The 26,167-nt window shown below is 26.1% G+C and overlaps 2 protein-coding genes across 4 annotated transcripts in view; one reads left to right on the plus strand and one right to left on the minus strand.

The window, feature by feature from the left end:
* The window catches only part of LOC100208544 (prosaposin), a 74,671-nt gene that overhangs the window by 30,981 nt on the left and 17,523 nt on the right, over positions 1-26,167 (minus strand). For all 3 annotated transcript variants that reach the window (XM_065812765.1, XM_065812767.1, XM_065812766.1), the window contains exons 5-18: positions 24,124-24,276; positions 18,158-18,346; positions 17,909-17,939; positions 17,273-17,460; positions 17,101-17,184; positions 16,990-17,023; positions 15,150-15,319; positions 14,986-15,066; positions 12,181-12,214; positions 5,525-5,679; positions 5,349-5,432; positions 5,237-5,270; positions 3,238-3,407; positions 3,074-3,154 (exon numbers count right to left, since the gene is read on the minus strand). In XM_065812765.1, the coding sequence (XP_065668837.1) occupies positions 3,074-3,154; positions 3,238-3,407; positions 5,237-5,270; positions 5,349-5,432; positions 5,525-5,679; positions 12,181-12,214; positions 14,986-15,066; positions 15,150-15,319; positions 16,990-17,023; positions 17,101-17,184; positions 17,273-17,460; positions 17,909-17,939; positions 18,158-18,346; positions 24,124-24,276 (1,488 nt within the window). The remainder of the gene's footprint in view (positions 1-3,073; positions 3,155-3,237; positions 3,408-5,236; positions 5,271-5,348; positions 5,433-5,524; positions 5,680-12,180; positions 12,215-14,985; positions 15,067-15,149; positions 15,320-16,989; positions 17,024-17,100; positions 17,185-17,272; positions 17,461-17,908; positions 17,940-18,157; positions 18,347-24,123; positions 24,277-26,167) is intronic.
* On the plus strand, positions 19,117-20,782 carry LOC136089109 (piggyBac transposable element-derived protein 4-like). Its single transcript, XM_065814834.1, is given in 1 exon segment — positions 19,117-20,782. A coding segment is annotated over 1 exon segment (1,659 nt). The 5' UTR covers positions 19,117-19,123.

Below are 26,167 nucleotides of genomic sequence, written 5' to 3' on the forward strand. Positions count from 1 at the left end.
ACGAAACAGAAAGTGCTACTATTAGGGGATACGCAGTGGTGTACTCGTGTGGGTGCCACACAAAGAAGACCTATTAAATTAATACCAAAAGAACCAAGCAATAAAAATTGTTGCAGCCTCATTGACAAGTAAACAAGAAAAACAACTTGATGAAAACTCGTCACCAATCAACAACGTAGTAACAATAACAAACAACGCTCAACATCATCATCTCAGCCCGCTAAATTATGCCGCAATTCCATCATCAAATATTAGCCTGATCAAAGCAAAAAAAAGTGAATACCTTCACCAATTCAGTTTGCCACACGACGCTACAAACTTGTTGCCAGCTAACAGTATAGTAATATTATCAAACAATGCCCAGCAACAACATCTCGGCCTATCAATTTATACCACAACTTCATCATCAAATATCAACTTGATCGCAGCAGCAAAAAACCAATACCGCCATCAGCTAAGTTTGCCACATGACACCACAAACTTGCAATCAATTAATAACTTGATAGCGGTAATAAATAATGATAAACATATAAGATGTATATATACTAATGCAACATCGCTAAATGCAAACAAACCTAACGAACTTACAGCATATGTCTTAGTCAACTACCCCCACATAATTTTAGTAAGTAAAACATGGTTAACAAGCCAATCAGTCTCACATCTGGACGGTTACAATGTGTTTTGTAAAGATAGAGAGGGTCACGGAGTCGCAATTGATGTTAGCAAAGACCATCTGTTGAAATTGATTATAAAGAACTAACAGACATAATCTGCGAGCAAATTTGGAGTTCGTTAAACATAAACAATGAAAACATTTTAATAGGGTGTTTATATCGGCCAGTGTCTATTTCAAGATATAAAAAAGATGTGTCAACCTATACTGCAATTAGAAGAAGCATTAGCAAGGCAAAACTACTAGTTGATACTAAAAATTTTAGCTCAACACACTAATCTGTGATGACTTTAACTTTCCAAATGTGAAATGGTTTAATGATGGTACCGTATGTGTAACTGGCCCTGAAAATAATCCATCTAGTTGCCTAAAAACCTGGCCAAGCATTTTCAAGCAAGAAATTTATTTACTACAAAGGCAACGACAAATCAATAAAAAAAGAGCTAGAAAAAATGAAAATTCATCAAAGGAGAAAAAGTTTTGTTAAGTGATTTTCTACTAATTTATATATATATATATATATATATATATATATATATATATATATATATATATATATATATATATATATATATATATATATATATATATATATATATATATATATGTATATATATATATATATAGAACCCTTAGATGTTGTCCAAAAGTTTTTTCCATATTTTGTTGACAAAAAGTAAAAATTAAAATGCAAGACCGGAATTTTTTTTTTTATTAATTGATAGACTGCCTGCCCCAACCAAACCCTCAGTCGATGTAGCAGCACTCCGTTGCGAGTCAGGCTATTTGTCAGTTGATATAGCAGCACTCCCTTGCGAGTCAGGCTATTTGTCAGTCGATGTAGCAGCACTCCCTTGCGAGTCAGGCTATTTGTCAGTCGATGTAGCAGCACTCCCTTGCGAGTCAGGCTATAAGATAGTCGATGTAGCAACACTCCGCGCATGATTTACAGTAAAAAAAATAAAAATAAAAACATTTTATTAAAAAAAATAAAAATAAAAACATTTTATTAAAAAAAATAAAAATAAAAACATTGTTTATATTGTTAAAAACATTCAGAATGTTTTAAAAACATTCAGAATGTTTTTAAAAACATTCTGGTCAATTAAATTTGCGTTTTTGTGGTTTTTTTATATAACAATTAATTTGTAATTAAATTAATGGTTTTGACTTTCGTCCAACACGAAAATGTTGGACGAAAGTCAAAAGTAATTAAAAGTGACGTATGTGTTGGCGTAAGAATCACTTTTTTCCTTCCGTTCTTCCCAAAGCCAACAAACTATAGATCTATATATATATATATATATATATATATATATATATATATATATATATATATATATATATATATATATATATATATATATATATATATATATATATGTATATATATATATATATATATATATATATATATATATATATGTTTACAATTAGCTAAACTTCAATTATTAAGAAAATTGATCAAAATATATAACTTTTTGACAATTAAGAAAACATAATTTGTTGAGAAAAAGGAACAAAATATTTTTTTTAACAAATTGTATTTACAAACAAAACAATACAAATTCTTATTTGTAAAAATGATCAAAAAATATTTTTTAAAAACAAAATATTATTTATCAAAACAAATTTTATTATTTACTATTACTGTATATATACAAAATATAAAGTAATTGCACAAAGCAAAAAAAATATAAAAAAAGAAATTTACAAAAAACATTTAACTACAGTTACAATTAGTAGATTTTAAAACTATTAAGTTACAAATTATAAATGAAACATAATGTTTTCCCACTACTCTCCTTTCCTCATATTTCACTTTCACAAAGAGGGCCATTCTCTCGAAAAAAATAATGAGGGGAGGGAAAGCTTTGCCTAATTGCCAACACCCTATGAGCCTTATAGAATGTGGGCCCTTTATTTACTTTATTTATTTACTCTGCCATATGCTGAAAAAGAATAGCAATATAAATCTAAAACAAAAAAATAGTTGTTTTTTCTTCGCTAGTATATATGTAAGTGTATATATATATATATACATATACATATATATATATATATATATATATATATATATATATATATATCTTTGCATATTTAGATGGGCACTGTCCTTATATATTTTGCACACTTAATATTGAAAAATGCTGACTTAAATCCTAATAGTTTCTTCAAAGTAATTAAAAAAAAGTTTTATTGCCTTAATAAAACTTAAACATATCTAGATAACCTACTATACCATATATAGATATACATTTGCCGACTCTATTTGCTGACATGAATCCATATAATTTTTTTGAAAAAAAAAAAAATAATAATGAATTAAAACTATTGCTGTTCTAACCCAAATCCAAAAACCCATAACTCAAATAAGCAAAAATTTTAAATGCTTACCTTGCAAATAGAGTTTGGATCTGCTAGCTCTATTATTAAATCAATAATCTTATCACTGTAGCTAACAACAAGCTGGTCACACTTTAAAAAAAAAGTATAATACAAATATTGTGATATTTTTTTGATAAACATGTGCCTAAACTATACATCTCAAATGTAAATACCTCTGATTTGACAGATGCTGGTAAAAAACCACACACTTGCTCTAGTGTTTGTTTTATTTCAGCTTTTGTTTCATTTCCTTTTAAAATATTTTCCAGATAACTAATAACCATTGTGCAAAGCTCACATGTAACACCCTGCTTAACACCCTGTTTCACAGTCTTTGTCATAACTACAAATTTAAAAGATTTTAAAACTTTTTAAATTAAAGTTGAACTATCATTATTCTATCTTCAGGATAAAAATAAAAACTAATTACACAACATTTCCTCCTAATCTTTGTTTCATTTTTTTTTTTTTAATATATAAAGAAGTAGAAAGTTTTTTTTTCAATAAGTGAAATATTTTAATCAAAAAATTAAAAGAAACATAACAAATTTAACAATCTTAAAACTAAAGACATAAAAAATAAATTAGAAAAATAAATTAGATAAATTAGAAAAAGATTTTAAACCAGTGTTAAAAAAATGCTGGTATTAAAAAAATAACTACAATCTTGCATACTATAAATATTCTTGTGACTAGGGGTGCACTGGATTGGAAATTTTGAAACTTGCTGGAATTATTATTAAAATTCCAACCGGGACAAGAATTATATTTATGTAATTTTTTATCTTCAAGATTGAAAGTGAAACCTTGCACCTCTGCATTGTGACTATATAATAAATATTTATAACCTATAATATATATATATAACCTATTTCATTAATTTGATTCTTATTTTATTTAAATCTATTATGCTATTTTTATTTGTTTCTTATAATTTTATTTATTGAAAGTTTTAACCTGCATAATATTTATATTTAAAATTAATTCTTTGGTTAAAATTGGTTATTTAGGTTAAAATTGAAATATTTAATGTATTTTACATGAATGAAATGTAAAAATATTTTAATATACTTCTTTTCTTTTAACGTGATAATAATTTAATAATTTGATAAAACAATTTTCTAAAAAGAATACCAACAATATTTAGCTATAAATGATGCTATGAGCTGTTTTCAATTAGAAGAACAAGATTTTAATTAAAGAATAATCTTTATTTTTTATTTATACTTTTTATTAATGACCAATGATTTGATATAAAAATGATTGCCCTTTTTTAATTTCTAAACATTAAAATTAAACGAATAAGTTCTTAAATAATAAAAATATATAAATTAAAAACTAAAGGTTTAATTTGAAATGACTTTCTGATTAAACCTGAAAAATAATGAAAAATTAACATGTACCTTTGACATGTGATTTGTTTACATTTTTTTTTTTACATTTTATTAGTTTATTTTTGAGTTGAGATTTGTTTACATTTAAATGTCACAATATTATATATTATTTTGGTTTTAAACCAAAGAAAAGTATCCACCTTTATTTAACTTTCAATTTCTGACTAGCATGACCTCAAGTACATACAGTAGGGTGGAGTAAAAACTATTATTTTTTTTTAATTTCTCCTGTTACACTCCTAGATTTCTATAATGTTAAATTTTAAACTTTATTGCACAAATTGTTTTTTAATGATTTAAAAAAAAAGTTTTATTTTTTAAAGGCCTTTTCAAAAAAAAAAAAAAAACTTTCAAATGAATTTTAAATAATTTTTCATAAAATATGATTATTAATTTTGAAACTTATAAAATTTTGCTTCCTCTGAGTACCAGATTGACATACTTTCAAAGAGTTTTTATTTAAAGAAATGTTTGATTACACCCAGGTGTAATCAAATGTTAGATTAATTAAATTAAAAAGAATCAAACAATTGATGAAGTTAATATTATCAAAAACTTCATACAGTAGATACATTCAAACATTTATAAAATTTTTTATGTTGTTGATATACACATATTTATTTGTATCTTTATAACTTAAGATATTTTTTAATGTTTTAAATCAAAACAATTAAACTTACCAAACACACTTATAAAATAATAGCAATAAAAATAATATTTATCAAAAAATAAAATAAAAAACATACCAAGAAAAACTTTATTATTGAGTAACAGTTACCTTTTTTTATTTTTGAAGCACACAGACCAATTTGCTAAAAATATATAAGAAATATATTGATTTATTTGATTTAAAGAATTAAAAAAAAACAGTACATTTTTATCTTGCTAACCTTGCAAATAGCATTAGGATCTGATAGTTCTGCAACAATCAAATCGACAATCTCATCAGAATATGTGTCCACTAATTGATCACACTAAATAAACAAAATTAAAAGTAAAGTGTTTGAAAACATCCATTTTAGTTAATGTTTAAAAAAAAAAAAATTGTAAGCTAAATTGATTATACCTCTGATTTGAGAGATGCTGGTAGAAAACCACAAGCTTGCTCTAAAGCTTGTTTTACTTCAGCCTTGGTTTCATTTCCTTTTAAAATATCTTCCAAAGAACTCATGGCCATTGTGCAAAGCTCACATGAAACACCTTTGGGTTGGATTTGTTCAACTGTTAATTAAATAAATTATGGTTAATAATTATACCCAAAACAAAACTTTATATATATATATATATATATATATATATATATATATATATATATATATATATATATAAATATATATATATATATCAACCCTCAGAATTGGGGTTGGCATTCAGCAATGCCGACACAACTGCCAACCTGAAAGTGTTTGAGGTCAGCAAAAAATTGCCGATCTCGTTTATTTGTTGTATGGTATTGTATTTGTTGTATGGTATTTGTTGTATGTATGGTATTTGTTGTATGGTATTGTTGTATGACCTTTGTATCAAATAATTTTTGCCTACCTGATGCCGACCTATAAAAGATTAAATTTGGCAAATTATTGCCAACCTCATTTTTCCTAATTCTGACGGTTGATATACATTATATATATATATATATATATATATATATATATATATATATATATATATATATATATATATATATATATATATATATATATATATATATATATATGTATATATATATATATATATATATATATATATATATATATATATATATATATATATATATATATATATATATATATATATATATATATAATTAGTAAAAAACACTTATCTAACTTTTATCTTCGACTCGGAGTTTCACCATCGCTGGATCATCAGGAAGAGTCCTCTTCAGGAAGAGAACTCTTCCTGATGATCCAGCGATGGTGAAACTCCGAGTCGAAGATAAAAGTTAGATAAGTGTTTTTTACTAATTAATTATTGCTCTGTTCTTTAAGAACATTGAGCACTCTATTTGTAAAATACACTAACATAATTTACATATATATATATATATATATATATATATATATATAATTTAACATAACATAATTTACATATATATATATATATATATATATTTATCTTTAGTGTTGACATCGTGTATAAGAGTATATGTTATATTAGTAAGAAAACATCAATTAATGCGAATTCTCTTAATACAATTAGTAATTTGTTATTAGAAATTTTCGCTGGATTATGGTTACCAGCATCATCAGCTTGTAAAAAATATATACAAAAAATTTTTTTGTAACATTAGAAACAGTTAACTGACGTCAGCAGTTGAATGGTTTCTTTCATGCTTATGTAAAAATATAAAAGACGGAGTTCAAAATTTAGTTTTCACAAACTGCCTGTTATCTAAATTAATTCCGCCATGTAAAGGTGAACATTGGAACCTTTTACTTTTCGATCAAGTTTTTTTTGATTCAACTTTAATTGTTTTTACATTTTCCCCCTTTATTTCTTGTGAGCAATACTTATTATGGGTGGCTATCGCAGACTGATAATGTTTCCCCTTTTTTAAACTTTTTAGATGTTGCTGAGTTCGAGTTCTAATTCGAAGTTTAGTTTCGCCTACGTATCTCTTTGAGCATTTGCATTCTATCAAATAAGTTCTGGGTTGACTATTATGTGACAATTTAGTTTTGTTTTTTGACGTTAGTAATTATCTTAAATTTGGATTTGATTTGAAGACTACTTTATAGCCAGCTTTCTGAAATATTTTCCTTAGTTTCGGGGATAGTGATGGTATCCATGGTAATGATACAGTAGGGAGGTTAAGAGAGTCTGATTGAATTTTGTTGATTTTTAGGGACCATTTATTTCCAATTAAGTTTGCAATCTGTTTAAGTTGGCATATGTTGTACCCATTTTCGTTAAATGTTTGAATAAGAAAACTTCATCTTGTAAATATAAATAACTGCATATGGAATAAGCCCTGTGAACGTAACCTTTAAATATTGTGTTTAGAATCTTTGGGTCATGATTTGAGTGAGGTTTAGTTTGAATATTAGTAATGGCTTCCTTTCTGTAAACTGTAAACTCGTATTTTCCTTTGTTGTTATTTATTATGGTTAAATCGAGGTTAGAGTTCTATTTTCGCTTTCAGTTTCGATTGTATATTATATCTCATGTGTTGTTTAAGATAATTAGGAATTGTTCTGTTTCTTGAGTGTTGGAAAATCTAGCGTGACTATCGTCGACAAATCTTAGATAGGATTTTAGGTCAAGAGGAGGGTTTATTGCCATTGGAATTTTGAAAGCGTTTTGTTCGTGATGTTGTAAAAATGATTCTGCAAGTACAACCATGAATGAAAGACCTATAGGACCAGAATTCTCAAGCTTATGGATTTCGTTGCTCCACAGGAAATAACAACGATGTAAACAAAGCTCTATGAGTTGTCTTGTTTCAGATATAGTAAGCTTAGTAGAATATTTGTAGGAATCATCTTTATTTAATTGGTCTATTAGAATTAAAGTGGCTTCTTTTAGTGGTATTGATGGATACAAGTTTATTACTCCAAATGAAACTTGAACCTCGTTTTTGTCAATCTCTTATGAATTTGCTTTACTAATAAAATCAAAAGAATTTTTTGGACGTGTTTGATTTTTGTTTAAGACAGGTTGTATTTTCTCAACTAAGTAGTTCGAAATTCCATAACTAGGAGTGCCGATAGTTGATGTAACTATTCTCATAGGATAGGATTTTTCAGGTTTGTGAACTTTAATTAGACCATACATACAAGGCGGGATGGGATCACTTAGATATATACTATCATATTCCATTTTTAAAAATCGCTGCTTTTTGTTAAGTTGTGAGAGATAAGTTTCAATTTTAATAGCATAACTAGATGTTGGATCTTCATTTTGTTGGGCTAATTTGTTCGCGAATTTTTTTCAAAGCTTTATCCTGTTCTATTTTTACAAAACCATTACCCTTATTAAATGGATATATATCGATAATTTTGTTTTTCTTAATTTCAATAAGAGCCTTTCTTTCTTCTCTTGTTAAATTTTGATTTTTTACCCATTTTAAGTTCTTTTAAAACATTTTTTCTCAAATCCTGCGCATTTCCAATCTTGTTGCTATATTCCAATTTTAAAGGCGAGGTCTCTGTTGTTGCAATAATATCCATGTAAGGTATATATTTCAACGAAGGTGCAAAATGTGGACCAAGATTAAGAAGATCGTTTTGGTTTTTTGGAATACCGACATCGCATAAGTTTAAAACAGCGTTCTTTGTATGGGTTGTTAACTTACAGATTTTATTACTGTGATTATTTTTAAATTCGTTTTGAAGAGTTTTAAACTTTTTAAATAATTTCTCTTTTGATTTCAGAAACATTACTTCGTGAGCTTTTTTAGTAACTTGTTTAACTTTTTTGAAGTCTATTTCTTCAAGAATAACTTTAAGATCTTTCTGGAGATTTTTAGTTTCATTAACAAGCATAAAATACTGTTTTTTAGCATTGTTTTTAATACAAATCAAAATTTCAAATCTATATCGAATAATAATACTCACTGCTCTCTTTGTATTTACAGGACTGATAATTTGTAATGATTTTGGAATAAGTTTGTGTTTTCCACATTTTTGTAAGATTCTAGAAGCCTAAGATTCTAAAGGCAATATTTAAAGGTTACGTTCACAGGGCTTATTCTATATGCAGTAATTTATATTTACAAGATGAAGTTTTCTTATTCAAATGTTAAACGAAAATGGGTACAACATATGCCAACTTAAACAGATTGCAAACTTAATTGGAAATAAATGGTCCATGAAAATCAACAAAATTCAATCAGACTCTCTTAACCTCCTTACTGTATTGTTACCGTGGATACCATCACTATCCCTGAAACTAAGGAAAATATTTCAGAAAGCTGACTATAAAGTAGTCTTCAAATCAAATCTAAATTTAAGAACATTACTAACGTCAATAAACAAAACTAAACTGCCACATAATAGTCAACCCGGAACTTATTTGATAGAATGCAAATGCTCAAAGAGATACAAAGGCGAAACTAAACTTCGAATTAGAACTCGAACTCAGCAACATCTAAAAAGTTTAAAGGAGGGGAAACATTATTAGTCTGCGATAGCCACCCATAATAAGTTTTGCTCACAAGAAATAAAGTGGGAAAACGTAAAAACAATTAGAGTTTAAACAAAAAAATTGATCGAAAAGTGTGCGAAGCTCTTGAAATACAGAGGTTTCAATGTTCACCTTTACATGGCGGAATTAATTTAGATAACAGGCAGCTGGTGAAAACTAAATTTTGAACTCCGATTTTTACATTTTTATGTAAGCAAGAAAGAATCCATTTAACTGCTGACGCCAGTTAATTTTAAACTGTTTCTAACGTTACAAAAAAAATTTTTGTATATATTTTTTACAAGCTGATGATGCTGGTAACCATAATCCAGTGAAAATTTCTAATAACAAATTACTAATTGTATTAAGAGAATTTGTATTAATTGATGTTTTCTTACTAATATATATATATATATATATATATATATATATATATATATATATATATATATATATATATATATATATATATATATATATATATATATATATATATATATATATATATATAATATAATATATATGTTACTGTTACCGGCAGTACCAGGAATTAGCTAAATGCTAATATTTATAATATAATTTAATATTGCTATTAAATTATATTATATTATATATATATATATTATATTATATTAATATATTAAATTATATTATAAACATTAGCATTTAGCTAATTCCTGGTACTGCGGGTAACAGTAACATATATATTATACTATATAGCTCTAGTTTATCTATTGAGCACTCTTTCCAGTATACAATATTATACATGATAATATAAAGATATTTCTTTATTCATATATATATATATATATATATATATATATATATATATATATATATATATATATATATTTATATATATATTAATATAATCTTAATATTAATAGACATATTAATTGGTATGTGTAATTAATTACACATACCAATTAATATGTCTATTAATTGGTATGTGTAATTAATTACAAGTAGAAAAAAAATTAAAAGTTTTCAATTTCAATTAACGAGTTTTCAGCTTCAATGCAGATTCATATTGCTTACCATTTTCATAAACCTTTCTAGAAAGTATTTCCTATAGATTTTCAATTGGATCAAGACCTGAACTGCATGAGGGCCATTCATTACGTGAATATTTTTCTCTCTAAACCAAGCTTTTGTAAGCTTTGAGCTATGGGTAGCAGAATTGTCTTGTTAAAAAGTTAAACTTTCACCCATCAATTCTTTACCATTTTCAATCAAACTAATTTCTTATAAGTCAATGTAGGCCTGTGAACTCATATTTGTTGAAGTCCATGCCAGTGGTTGTTTTCCAGCAAAGGAAAAAGCCCTCTAAATCATAACAGTTCCACCACCAAAGTTACGACTCATTAGAGTTTCTTTTTCTTTTCAAAGATTGTGCCAGTAATATTGATAGCCATCAGGACCATCTAGATTGAACTTTTTTTCATCACTAAAGAGAACTTGATGCCACTCTTCCTGCGAAGACATGTGTTCTTTTGCAAATTGTAATCTAACTTCTTATGACGAACAATAAGTTTTGGTCTTGGTATACGCTTTTCCAAACTGTGTTTGGATCTTCATGTAAGATTTGTCTCACACGTTAAACAGTTACAGGTAATTGTAAATCAACACGAATTTGAAATGTAGTCATGTGCTGAGCAGCAGCACGACGTACAATAACTCATTTAGTACGATTATCAATTTTACGTTTTTGTTTAACTTACAAATAATAATAAAAAATTAAGTCACAAATGTGTATCACTAGATCAAAATATACAAGTAAACTGAAAATAATTATTGATAAGGCTAATTCTATTTGCTACCGCAAATATTAAGTAATTTACATTTTATAGTTTTATCAAATGTACCGCAATTTAATTATGCTATATTATAATTTAAAAAGTTGTCGTTTGTTACAATAATTATATAAGTGTGGATACAAAAGATGCACCACACAAATTTGCCTATATATATATATTTGTGAGTAGCAATTATAAAACACAAGATTTAAGCCATATTTGAGAATACCTTGCCCATGAATACTTGGATTTTTTAAATTTTCAATTGTCATAAATAAGATGCATATTTAATTTTTAGATAATCCCTATTTGATTATGCAACATTTATATTGACTCTGACTATATCTGACTAAAAGGTCGCTATGAAATTTATATCAATTACAAAACTTTTCTTTTTCCCTTTTTTTCTTTTTCTTTTCGCAACTGTCTTAATATTTTAATCGCTTTACTAAAATATTTTGGTCAAATGTGATTAAGTAACAATGGAATTCAAGTCAATCCAAAACATTATCATTAAAACATAATAAAATCATATCACATTAGTTACGAGGTGATCTTACATAACTTATCAACTGTTTATGATGAAGAAATTTTGAAATGCCTTTTTAACTTTAAATTTTTTAACTTTACATTTTTAACTTTAAATTTATTATATATTATTATTAAAGGTCTGTATAATTTTAAACAACTTTAAAATAAAAAAGCATTATTAAATTTAATATCAATTACTTTTTATTAGAAAATTTACTATAGAACTCCATAAAATCAAGTAAATGTAAAGTCAAATAGATTCACATACCTTTGTTCACTTGTGATGTACACAAACCAATAAGCTACATAGAAACATAAAAACATATTAATAATCTATTGATGTTATATTTAAATGGTCATAGATGGGTGTTTCAGTTCATACATCAACTAAATGTTTAGATTAGAAAAGAAAAATCTAGGTACAAAGATTAATTTCCTTAATGCTTAAAAGAATGTATTAAACTTTTCAAAACTGAAGTATAGTAGCAGACCTTTGTAAAACAATGATAAAGGAAGACACAAAAAAATTCCTTTATCATTCTTTGTAAAAGAATGATAAAGGATAGTACACAGGTTATTTGAGAAAAAGGTTTGGGCATGCAGTATCTACATATGAACACCATTATACGACTATTTCAGTGTAAGATTATCCTCTGATGTTTTATGGACTCCTAAGTAGGAAGTATAATATAAATCTAATTTTGCATATTAAAATCTGTAATGTAGTGCAAAAAAATATATACCATAATAAATAAATATTAAGTATAAAAATATATATCCTGCATGCTTCATACAATGTAATTTTGGGCATTACACCACAAGATTATTTAAAAAAAAACAACTACTGCATAAAAAGTATAAAAATTCACCAACTTTAAAATAACAGTATTTTTTTTTTATATAAACAGTTTTATCTTTAAATAAAAAAATACAGTGGGCTTACAATGCACACTGTATCTTGGGTGAGGATAGACATGGTGGAAACTTAGCAACTCAAGGTAATTTTCATTATTTAATTGCTGCTTTTGTAATTTCTTCAATAATAAATTTAATTTAGTAATGAAAAAATAAAAATGTTAAAATGTATAAATTATTGTTAAATGAGACTTTGAGATTGTCATGTTGGTTTACTTTTATGTAATAGTGAAGTTGTGAGAACAAGTGAAACATGGGGTGTAAAAAGCCTTGAATATTCTAATACAGTAGAAGCTGTGCCTTTATTAGGTAAACAATTTGTAGACATTGAAAATCTACAGGAATAATGGATAGCAAGTAAAAAAAGTAATTTTTCTGAATTAAAACACATATCCTTAAACTCCTCCAATAAAAAAAAGCTATGGTATCTGGTATGTGCCTAAAGTGGTATTATCAATATTTTAAAATTATTGGTGATTCTGAGTGTATTGTGTGATACTTGTGTGAACTTGTTTAGGATGTCAGAGTAAAGATATAAAAAGTAAAGATTATATATACATATATATATATATATATATATATATATATATATATATATATATATATATATATATATATATATATATATATATATATATATATATATATATATATATATATTTGAAAGATGACATCTTGTATGAGAGTATATTATATATTATTTTAAAACATCAAGAAATACAGTTTCTCTCAATACAAATAATATTATAATATAAGAAATTTTCGCTGGGTTATGGATACCAACATCATCAGCTTGTAAAATATTACAATAACTTTTAATCGTTATAGTTTATATAAAATTGTTACTATTGACGTCAGCGGTTGAATGGCTTCTTATGATTTTTAAATTTTAAAAATGGCATCCAAAACATAGTTTTGACATATTGGCCTTCATCAAGATTAATTCCGCCGTTTCGCGCAGAGCACATGTTGTTTTGTATTTCTAGTGCCTCTCTAATTTTTCTTTCAAACTTTATTTTCTACCTTTAACATTCTTGTTTTTTCCCAAATAATATTTTCTTTGCAAAAGGTTTTATGAAATGTTAATGCAGATTGATTAGGTTTGTTTTCATTAATGCTCTTTTGATTTATATATATAATATACTCTCATACAAGATGTCATCTTTCAAATGATGTTTGATTTAAATCAAACCCAAAATTAAGATCTTTATTAACATCAAAAAACAAAACAAAACTACCAAGTAACAGCCAACCTGAAACCTATATAATAAAATGCAACTTCTCCAAAGTTTACATAGGTGAAACAAAAATGCAGGTAAGTACGCGAATGCATCAACATCAGAAGAGCATTAATGAAAAGCATTTCATAAAACCTTTTGCAAAGAAAATATTATTTGGGAAAAAACAAGAATGTTAAAGGTAGAAAATAAAAAGTTTGAAAGAAAAATTAGAGAGGCACTAGAAATACAAAACAACATGTACCCTGCGCGAAACGGCGGAATTAATCTTGATGAAGGCCAATATGTCAAAACTATGTCTTGGATGCCATTTTTAAAATTTAAAAATCAAAAGAAGCCATTCAACCGCTGACATCAATAGTAACAATTTTATATAAACTATAACGATTAAAAATTATTGTAATATTTTACAAGCTGATGATGATGGTATCCATAACCCAGCGAAAATTTCTTATATAATAATATTTTTTGTATTGAGAGAAACTGTATTTCTTGATGTTTTAAAATAATATATATATATATATATATATATATATATATATATATATATATATATATATATATATATATATATATATATATATATATATATATATATATATATATATATATATATATATATATATATATATATATATATATACACACAATTATCCTTGCATATTTAAACTGATACTATCCTAATATATTTTGCACATTTAAAGTTTTGAATGCTGATTAAAATCCTAACAGTTTTTTCATCAAAAAAAAAATTTTTTTTTTTGCCTTAATAAAATTTAATCATATCTACTATACTGTTTATAAATATACATTTGCCAACTTAAATCCACATGGTTTTTTGGAAAAAATAGAATAATGAAATAACAATAACCCAATCCAAAAACCCAAAACTCAAATAAGTAAAAACTTTAAATGCTTACCTTGCAAATAGAGTTTGGATCTGCTAGCTCTATTATTAAATCAATTATCTCATCACTGTAGCTAACAACAAGCTGGTCACACTTTAAAAAAAAAGTATAATACAAATATTGTGATATTTTTTTGATAAACATGTGCCTAAACTATACATCTCAAATGTAAATACCTCTGATTTGACAGATGCTGGTAAAAAACCACACACTTGCTCTAGTGTTTGTTTTATTTCAGCTTTTGTTTCATTTCCTTTTAAAATATTTTCCAGATAACTAATAACCATTGTGCAAAGCTCACATGTAACACCCTGCTTAACATCCTGTTTCACAGTCTTTGTCATAACTACAAATTTAAAAGATTTTAAAACTTTTTAAATTAAAGTTGAACTATCATTATTCTATCTTCAGGATAAAAATAAAAACTAATTACACAACATTTGCTCCTAATCTTTGTTTCGATTTTTTTTTTTAAATATATAAAGAAGCAGAAAGTTTTTTTTTTCAATAAATGATATATTTTATTCAAAAAATTAAAAGAAAAAATTAAAATTTTAAAGTAATTATTTTTCGATAATAATTGGGAACCCTTTCAATACTCAAGGGTCAGTTTAACTTTAACATATTACTTAAAGCTTTTTAAATCTAGTGTTATTTTATAATATAAAAATCTTGGAGTGTAAGAGAAGTATTTTCACCCCATCTTAATATAAAGTCTTTCATATATAATTTTATTGTCGAATATATTGCTGTGTATTAGGGGTGTTCAAAATAATAAAATTTTTAAAACTAGAATACACAAGAAGCCAAATATGGGGCAAATATTAAAAAAATATGATTACAAAAAAAAAAGTTACAGAAATATTGATGTTTAAAAATTTGCCTAAATTGTTCCTAAATTAATTGGCTTTGAGCGCAAATCTCAATATTTGGTAAAAATTTTTTTTCTAATATGATCACAATGGTCCAAATTTTTTATTTAGATTGTTGTGTATCCTACATTTATTCTTTTGTAATTGTTTTTAAAATAAAAAAAGATTTGGCATAATTTATGCAAAAATAAAAAAATCTTTTTTTTGTATGTTAGTGGAAAATTCTTTTTTTGCATATTTGTGTAAAATTTTTTTTTTGCAAAATCTTTTTTTAATATAAACAACTATGAAAAAACTAGGATACACAACAATCAAAAAGAAAACTTAAGATCATTATGATCACATTGGAAAAATTTTTTAATTATAATATTGAGATTTACCTTGCACTCAGAGCCAAATAATTTAGGAACAATTTGGGGCATTTTTGGGGGTATTTTGCTTCTTGAGCACAAGATAAATGTCAATATTTCTGAAGTTTTTTTTTCATAATCCTATTTTTTTATATTTGCCCCGAATTTGGCTTCTTGTGTATTCGCGTTTTAAAAATTTTATTTTTTTGAACACCCCTACTGTATATAAGAAAATATAATTAAATATTTTAATTAGAATTTGGGTGCCCAGTACACTGAGATTGAATAGATTGCTGTATAAGAAATATAATTTAATATTTAAATTAGAATATGGGTGCTCAGATACACTGACAAAAATGTCTTAGTATAACTTTTAATAGGCAACTTTTTACTGCTGAAATTATTTCTAACAAAAAATAAAAATAAAATATATAATCATCAAACATTTGTCTGCAATAAATGTTAGATTTACCAAGTTAATAAAATCAAACACTTGATGAAGATAATATAATCAAAAACTTAATGCAGTAGTATCTACTGCATAAAGTTTTTAATTACATTAACTTCATCAAGCGTTTGTTCAAACATTTATACAATCAAACTTTTTATGTTATAGATATAATTAATATATATTTATTTGTATCTTTATAATGTAAGATATTTTACTGTTTTAAATTAAAACATAATTAAACTTATGAAACACACTTATAAAATAATAGCAATAAAAATAACATATATCAAAAAATAAAATAAAATATACACCAAGGAAATTTTTGTTATTGAGTAACAGTTACCTTTTTTTATTTTTGAAGCACATAAACCAATTTGCTAAATATATATAAGAAATACATTGGTTTATTTGATTTAAAGAACAGAAAAAACTCCCACACCTTTAACTTGCTAACCTTGCAAATAGAATTAGGATCTGAGAGTTCTGCAACAATCAAATCAACAATCTGATTAGAATATGTGTCCACTAATTGATCACACTAAATAAAATTAAAAAAAACAAGGTGTTTGAAAACATGCATGTTAGTTTTTAAAATTTCATCAAAAACAAAGCTAAATTGATTATACCTCTGATTTGAGAGATGCTGGTAGAAAACCACATACTTGCTCTAAAGCTTGTTTTACTTCAGCCTTGGTTTCATTTCCTTTTAAAATATCTTCCAAAGAACTCATAGCCATTGTGCAAAGCTCACATGAAACACTCTTGGGAGAAACATTCTTGTGAGAAACACTCTTGGGTTGGGTTTGTTTAACTTCTAATCAAAAAAATATTACAACTTAAACCAAAAGGTAATTAATAACTAAAAAATATTTCAAAAACTGATGTAATAAACTTGTTATTTCATATGAGTAATTAACATTATTATTTTCATGTGACAATGCAATAAATAGAAACAGAAAAATATTTGAAAAAATATAAAAAATCTTAATACAATATTATAAAAAGTTTATTTATCTTGTAATTACAAAATGCTTGGTTCTAAATCTAACCATTTAAAATCATTTAAATCTAAGCAATTATAATCATCTAAATCTAAGCAATTAAAATCATCTAAATCTAAGCAATTAAAATCATCTAAATCTAACCAATTAAAATCATTTAAATGTAACCATTTAAAATCGTTAAACTGTTTTCTACCGCTTGATAAAGCTAATAATCTTTATACTTAATGAGTTTTATAAATAAAATAAATAAAAAAAAACCTTTCTGGGCTTTCAACATCACATTTGCAATCTAAAAAACAAAATTGCACAGACACAATTACAAAAGCTCATATAAGTGCCATTTAAAAAAAAAAAAATAGAAGAAATATTTTTTCTATACATAAATTTTATTATATATATATATATATATATATATATATATATATATATATATATATATATATATATATATATATATATATAACAATATATAATACATGTCAATTCATACAATTCTAAAAAAATTACCATGTCTATCACTAAATCTGAATTCTTCATTGAGAGTCCAAATTCATTAATCATAGGAACCCCTCTCACTAGAGGGATAAATGATGCTTTGCATAACTGAAGTAGAGTACAAAAACTGATGGGACGCCCAGTATAGTCAATCAACCAATCAAAAGCTTTAGAAGCAAAAGTATCAACCAATACAGTGCACTGAATAAATTAAATTGTACAATCAAATTAAAAACTATTTCAATTATTTTGAGATTACGTAAGTAATAAACCCTTATATAATGTTTCTCCATCCAAAAAAAATAGGAGTTTAAAAGAAGATTTAGCTGTTCACCTTATATATCTTATGAGCTAAAAAAAATAGATAAAGTAAATCATTTAAAAATAACATCAATTTTAAAATAACTTCCTTTAAATAAAAGAACCAAAACTCCTAATCAAAACATATAAACTTTGCTACATGCAAATAAAATAAAAGTGGGTTTTTTTGCAACAAACCACTGCAGATGAGTATTTACTTAACACGTTACAGGCGGGGCGGGTATAAATACCTGCTTTGCGGACTACTGTCTATTAGCGGGTCGGGTATTTTTACCTGTTTGAATGAATTTACTTTAAAAGCGGCACAAAGTAATTTTACTCGATTGGTTTACATACGAAACTGATAAGACTAGCTCGTACTTTTTTGTTTAGACTCTTCAGACTCTTCAACGTAATTTCTTTAACATTTGTTTATATAATAAAGATAACAAAAAAATCATCAATTTTGTTATGTTATTGTTTACATTCCGATTGCTCATAATTTATATCCATAGACTAAGCAATCTCTAATCTTTTTCTCTTTTATATATACATTCATTAATTAAGGATTGTTAAACAGATATTTTAAAAATATTTCAGACAGTTTTTATTGAGCTTTTGACGATCAAACATCTTTTTTTAAATATTTTTTTATTACAAAAATTTTTGTCGCAAAAAATGGATTCTGATAGTGGTAGTGACAGTGAAGTTTACGCAGACAATTTATCGCAAATTGCAAGTGATGCCGATATTGCAGAAGTTGAAAGCAAGTGTGAAAGTGATGAGGACTTTTTTCATCCTAGAAAACTTAGAACTTTACCCATACCGCCAAGCGATTCTGAAGAAAGTGAGAATGAAGAAGTGGAGTGGTCAGAATATGACAATCCTCCAATTACAGAACAATTTTTAGGACAAAGTGGCGTTGTTATGATACCAAGTGATTCAAAAAGTGTAGCTGAAGTTGTTCAACTTTTTATAGGAGATGATTTATTCGATTACATGGCTGAAGAAACAAATCGTTACCATCAACAAAATATTGACAGGTTTAAGGACAGAGCAAAAAGTATAAAACGGAAAGTCGTTTCTTCGGTAGAATTAAAAAAAATGTTGGGATTACTTCTTCTTATGGGCAAAGTTCGCAAAGATACCAGGGATGAATATTGGTCAACAGAAAGAGCAATTGCAACCCCAATTTTTGCAGAAGTAATGAGTCGCAATCGTTTTTGCCAAATATGGTATTCTTGGCATTTTTCCAACAATTCAAACGATCGAGACCGGCTTGAAAAAATTTGTCAAATTATACAATATTTCTTTCCCAAATTTGAGAATGTTTATAAGCCGCAACGAGAATTATCATTAGACGAAAGTATTATGCCGTGGAGAGGTCGATTATAATTCAAAGTGTACAACGCATCTAAAATCCACAAATATGGGCTGCTCATACGAATGGTCTGTGAAGCAAAGAGTGGATATATTTGCAATTTCAAAATATATGCTGGTGATGGCAGTCGTCTTCAAAAGACAATTCTGCAACTTTTGCAGCCATACGAAAACTTGTGGCACCATGTCTACATGGACAATTACTATAATAGTGTTGAAACAAGCGATGTCTTGTTGCAACACAAATTTCGAAGCAGCGGTACGATACGCAAGAATAGAGGCCTTCCTGAATGCCTAATAAATGCAAATTTAAAAAAGGTCAAAAATTCCGACATTCTATTGCATAGCTGGCAATCAAAAAGACCTGCAAGAATGATAACAACAATTCATTCCGCAAGTATTGTCGAAAGCGCAAATGTTGACTGGAATACCAAGCAGAAAATTTGGAAGCCAATATGTGTTGTCGATTACAATAAGTATATGAAAGGTGTCGACCGCGCTGACCAATACTTGTCATATTACTCAATCAGAAGGCGCACAAAAAAATGGACAAAGAGGACAGTCATGTTCATGCTAAATGGTGCTCTATTTAATGCATTCAGAGTATTCAAAACTTTAAATAACAACTCAAAAAAAAGTTATAAAAAATTTCTACTCGATGTTGCCAAAGATTGGATAAGTGGTAAAGCTATTGATAATTCGGATGATCCAGTACCAAGTATGCCTGCATCTACACCCACAAAAAGTGATTTACCACACAGACTATTGGATGCCAAAAAACATAAAATTGTGAATATAGTTACAATTGGTGGCCTAAAAAAGCACCCTCAAAAACAATGCCGGGTCTGTGCTACACATAAAAAAAAAAGTTTAACGTGCTTTATGTGCGAGTTTTGCAAAGTGCCTCTTCATAAAGGAGAATGTTATTTTAAGTACCACACAGTACAAAAACATTAGTTTTAAATAAGTTAATTAGTTTTAAAAACAATTTTTAGAAATTAATTACTTTATATAAATTGTAAATATTTTTAAACAATATATTATATTATATTATTATAAAAAATTGTTGCAATTTTATTAATTTTTATTAAAATATGTTTTTGTATACATCAGTTCATCTATTTTATGAATCGCATATTAGATTTCAAACGCGTAGTTTTATGCGAATTTTTGCCCGCTACGCACACCTGTTTAGTCTATTTCGCTACCCGCTTATAATGTGTTACTTTTTCCAAAAAATTGTTTCTAGGGTCTTTTCTAGAAACTTATATAGTAACTTATCAAAGTAATAAAATAATTATATTAGCAACAATATTATTTAATTACATCTTTCATAATACCATACCTTTTTCTTAATATCATACCTTCTTCCTCATATCATACCTTCTTCTTAGTAAGTTATAACTAAAGTTTTTTCATCTTTTCAGGGTTTTTTTTTGGTTTTTGTCTCATCAATGTATTTTTGTTTACATTTACATTCTATAGAATGTATTAACAATTCTAAGGAATTTTATTCCTTATTTTATAAGGAATTTTATTCCTTATTTTATAAGGAATTTTATTCCTTATATCCTTATTCTATGGAATGTATTAAATAGACATCCCTGTGTAATATATACAAGGGTGGGTGCTTTGTAGGGTTTTATTTTTGTTCCAAGAGGCTTGTACAGATTTCATCCATGAAAGTCAGGGCTGTAACATCTATAATACAAGACAACTTGTTTTTCCAAGGAGCGACTGAAATTTAGAAAAAAATACCAGGCAGTAGCCCTGCAGAGTGACAGCCCAGACAGTAGCCCTGAAGAGTGACATCCCAGACAGTAGCCCTGCAGAGTGATCAGTCAGTTATTACTTACAAAAGATTGTTCAGTAATAAAACCATGTTTTAATAAAACCATGTTTTGAAAAATGAAGATTTTATTCTTTGTGATTATTTTAAAGAAACCTTTAAAAAGATTTTTAACTAAATATACACTACATTGCTTTATATAATTTTACTAAACATAATAAAAAGAAGCTTACTTTAAAGTAATTATACACTTCATTGCATTATATAGTTTTACTAAATGTAATAAAAAGAAAATTGAATTGAATTAGATGTACAAGCATGCCATTCAAAATATTTCAAAGCAGAACTATAATGTTATTTCAAAGTGAAACTATAGTGTTATTACTGGAGTGAAACTATAATGTTATTTCAAAGTGAAACAATAATGTTATTTCAAAGCAGAGCTATAATATTATTTCAAAGTTTATTTCTAAAGTTGTAGTTGCATTATGAATCATGTTTTCTTCTCAATCAAAAATGTATTTAAAAATCACATTTTCTTTTTAATTCAAAATGGTAATGCATCGTTTATTTTAAATGTTATAATCACATTTTGAATAAAGTGAATGGCCAGCCACATGGTGATTGGGCACATAGTGAATGGCCACATGGTGAATGGGCACATGAATTAATAATAATACTAAATCTTTTGTTTGTTGAAATAAATTTTTATTTAAACTTAGTGAAACAAATGGTTAAACATTCTTGATGCACATGGAATTTTTTTTCTAAAAAATAGATGTCATTTTATATCAAATAAAAACTAAATCAAAAACATTCAACTTGTTTAAACTGATAAAAGATTGAGCGAGAATAGTAAAATATTCTTTCAATAAAATCTTTTCAGCTATTGTTTTTAACTTTTTTGCTGCACATAAATGCAATGGAACTTTTGTTACAATTGACAAAAAGAAATTAAATAAAATAGATATCAACAAACAAACAAGTGAGAATATTTTTATTTAGAGAAAAACTAAAAAAAAAGTTAAAATACCAGATTACTGATAACACAGGTCAATAAAAAAAAAAATTTTTTCTGGTTCCGAGCTAACAATTTGTTTTTTGTATTGCATTTCTCATTTTGATTTCAAACATGCAACTCATTTTTTACCATCACGTCAAGTTGTAAAAATATTGTCAAAAAAAAGTTTTTGAGCAATAATACAAAAAGTACTTATTTTTATTACAAACAAATAACATCTCTATGAAAATACGCTTCTTTTGTAAATATATAAATACGCTTCTTTTGAGACCCAGGTTGACATACTTTTGAATAACTTTTTTTTCGACAATATTAGGGACTTTACCCCAAATACTAAAGATTTGAACCCTAAATATCTTTACAACTTGACGTGATGGTAAAAAATGAGTTGCATATTTAAAATCAAAATGAGAAATGCAATACAAAAAATAAATTGTTTGCTCGGAATCAGAAAAAAATGTTGTTTTTGTTGACCTGTGTAATCAGAGCAAACAAGTCAAGTAAGACATAAATATTATTTCATTTGCCCAAAGTGCAACCGGGAAAAAACCAATTTTTTTTTCCTTCAGGCATCAAATTACTTGAAGGAAAAAAGTTATTTAGTGGTGTGGTACGAAGCACGGTATTTATTTTAGCTTCATTTTTTATAAATTACAATTTATACTGCAAACAACATTTTCGAATTTGTGTGTTTTAATTACATCACACTTATGCAATGGAATTGGATCACATGGCATAAACTTTTGCATTTTCTTTAATGAACAAACTTTTAACCGACTAATTTTAATCAATTTAAATACATCCATAATATCAGTCTTCAAGATATACTGTAATTCACGTTACTGCTTTTTTAATTTCGACGCTTTTAATTTTGTTGTGAAGATTTAGTCTTGTTATAGATTTTAGCTCTTAATTATATTTAGCACATTAAAAAATTCGCAAGTATAAAATAGTATGACATATGTAATGCTAAATTTTTATTGATTTGGACTTGAGAAAAAATTGAGAAAAAATATATTCAATAAAAATAAAGCACATGCTTTTTTATATTTCTTTATTGTTTTTATATTTTAATTTTATGAGTTAATTACAAATTTGTCATTGAAATTTAATTGTTTTGAAGGAAAGAAGCCTTGTACATTTTTTCTATTTACATATACCAAGTTTTCTTTATAAATAACATTTATGCAACATTTTTAATTGACATATATTAATGCAAAATAAATTTTATCTTAAAAATAAACTAAATATTTTTTTATCTATATCTTTATAAGATAAGATAAATTTTTAAACTATATCTTTTTAAATTAAGCATAATAACATTTAACTTTCTACACATCATTAAATTAACTTTCTACACATCATTTAATTAACTTTCTACAAATCATTTAATTAACTTTCTACACATCATTTAATTAACTTTTTACACATCATTTAAAATTTACTTTAAAAAAAATTTTAGTTAATGTCATATTAAAAATTACTTACAATTTGCTTGTAGGATTCATTTTGCACAAGAGAACAACTATTCTTCAATTCTGATATTATTTCATCTTTTGTACCCTTATTTGAAATTATTAGATGTAGTGTTCCCACATACTGTTGGCAAGTAAGACAGTAATCTGTGCCATCCAACATAAGCTATTAAAAAAAGTCATGCACACATATTTTTTAGCTTATTTTTACTTATCATAAAGGTTTTATAACTGTATTTTTTTTTAATTTAATATCATATAACTCTATTACACGCCATTAAATTTGTCATTTTTTGTCACAATTTTATTATGTGGCATTTATCTTTGCATTAAATTTAATGTCAAATAAATGACAAAATTATATGATGTTAAATTATCATATTTAAAGATGATAAGATTGTTTCATATTAAACAACGCCATACCCACAACAGTTTGCGCAATACCAATTATGCAATTTTTCCCCCTACCCTTCTTTGCCTTTTTATCTAGCATAGAGTTCTTCTTGGTATGCCTATCTTTGCATTTTCTATTTCTGTTAATAATTTCACCAAAAAAAGTGACAATGTTTCATTGCATTTGTTTCTATTTGTGTAAATATTAATTTATGATAAATCATTTTTAGCAAGGGTGTATTTTTTTGTGCAATCGGTCCAACGGTATAGAATTACAACTGGGTACACCACTATTAAACATAATAGCACATAAATTAAAAAATCATATGATGTTCATATAGATAAAATTATACGATCTTTAATTTAACCCATTTAAAGTTTTTTTGTTTTTTTTTGCATTAGTATCAAATGCTTAAGAAAAGTCTTTTTAACACGACACCACTTAAATTTTTTACACATTACTTTTTTTAACAATTTTTGTTAACCCCTTTTTAACAATTTTCAACACAACATCACAATTTTTATGAAAACCTTATTTATTATCTTTTTAACACAACATTGCTTTAATTTTTGTGAAAACTTTATTGCGTCATTATATTAGAACTCAAGTAAATATTGCATCATTACTTTAGTTTTAAGGTAGAAATAAAACATAGCAAAAATTTGCTAAAAATATAATCTTTTTTGAACTAAAAAGTGGAAAAATAAACTTTTTAATTTTAAATTAATTGTTTAGTAAGACAGGGTGCGGATTCACAACACTTTTGTAAATCCAAAATTTGTGTAAAGTTTGCGTAAGTTTTGCTTAAGTTCAAATTTACGCAAAGTCATATTCACAAACCTTGTGTAACCAAAAACTTAAGTTTTGACATAAGTTATTACTTACGCAAAAAGAATATTCACAACATTTTCCTAAAAAGTGCTCAGCAAACTTTACGCAAGAAAAGTTACGTCTGCTATTTTCTGACTTAAGTTTGGCGTAACTATAAATCATCTAATAATATTGAAAAATGGCGTTTTTATTATTGTAAAAGATTTCAGATTTTGTATGTTATACTGCTCTACGTTCAGTTATATATTCAAATAATACAACTATAATTTTTTAACAACAACAATAGCAATATGTTTACCAAAAATTTAGATGTACTACATTAAACTTGTTTATAAAACTTGTTTTCACCTTAAATTTAAGGTTTAAAAAATACACATACGATCTATATAATGGATGGTTTACTCTCTGATAGCCTAGCTAAAACAAGAAGAGCGACCATAGTACGGATATATCATATAGTTTTCTAGTATGCCAATAACTTATTAAATAAGTCAAGTTAATAACTAGTTACTGTCATACTTCAAAACTATATGATGTATCCATACTATATTAACTTATTGTTGTATCTATACTATACTATACCAAAATATATACAATATTATTATTGAAGTATATACTTTAACTTGCATAACTAGCATAAAGAGAGAGAGACTATCTCTCTCTCACCCTCTGTGAGAGAGAAAATATGTGTGCTAATATAGATACAATATTCACAAAAATATGTAATTAATTCATTAGTTTTTCAAATATCTATTTATTTTTTTTTTTAATTTATAAATGAGAACAAGGCTATTTCAAAATACAATAATGCTAAAATTATTTTTGAGTAATC

The sequence above is a fragment of the Hydra vulgaris genome, chromosome 12 (genome assembly GCF_038396675.1).
Source record: "Hydra vulgaris chromosome 12, alternate assembly HydraT2T_AEP".
NCBI lineage: Eukaryota > Metazoa > Cnidaria > Hydrozoa > Anthoathecata > Hydridae > Hydra > Hydra vulgaris.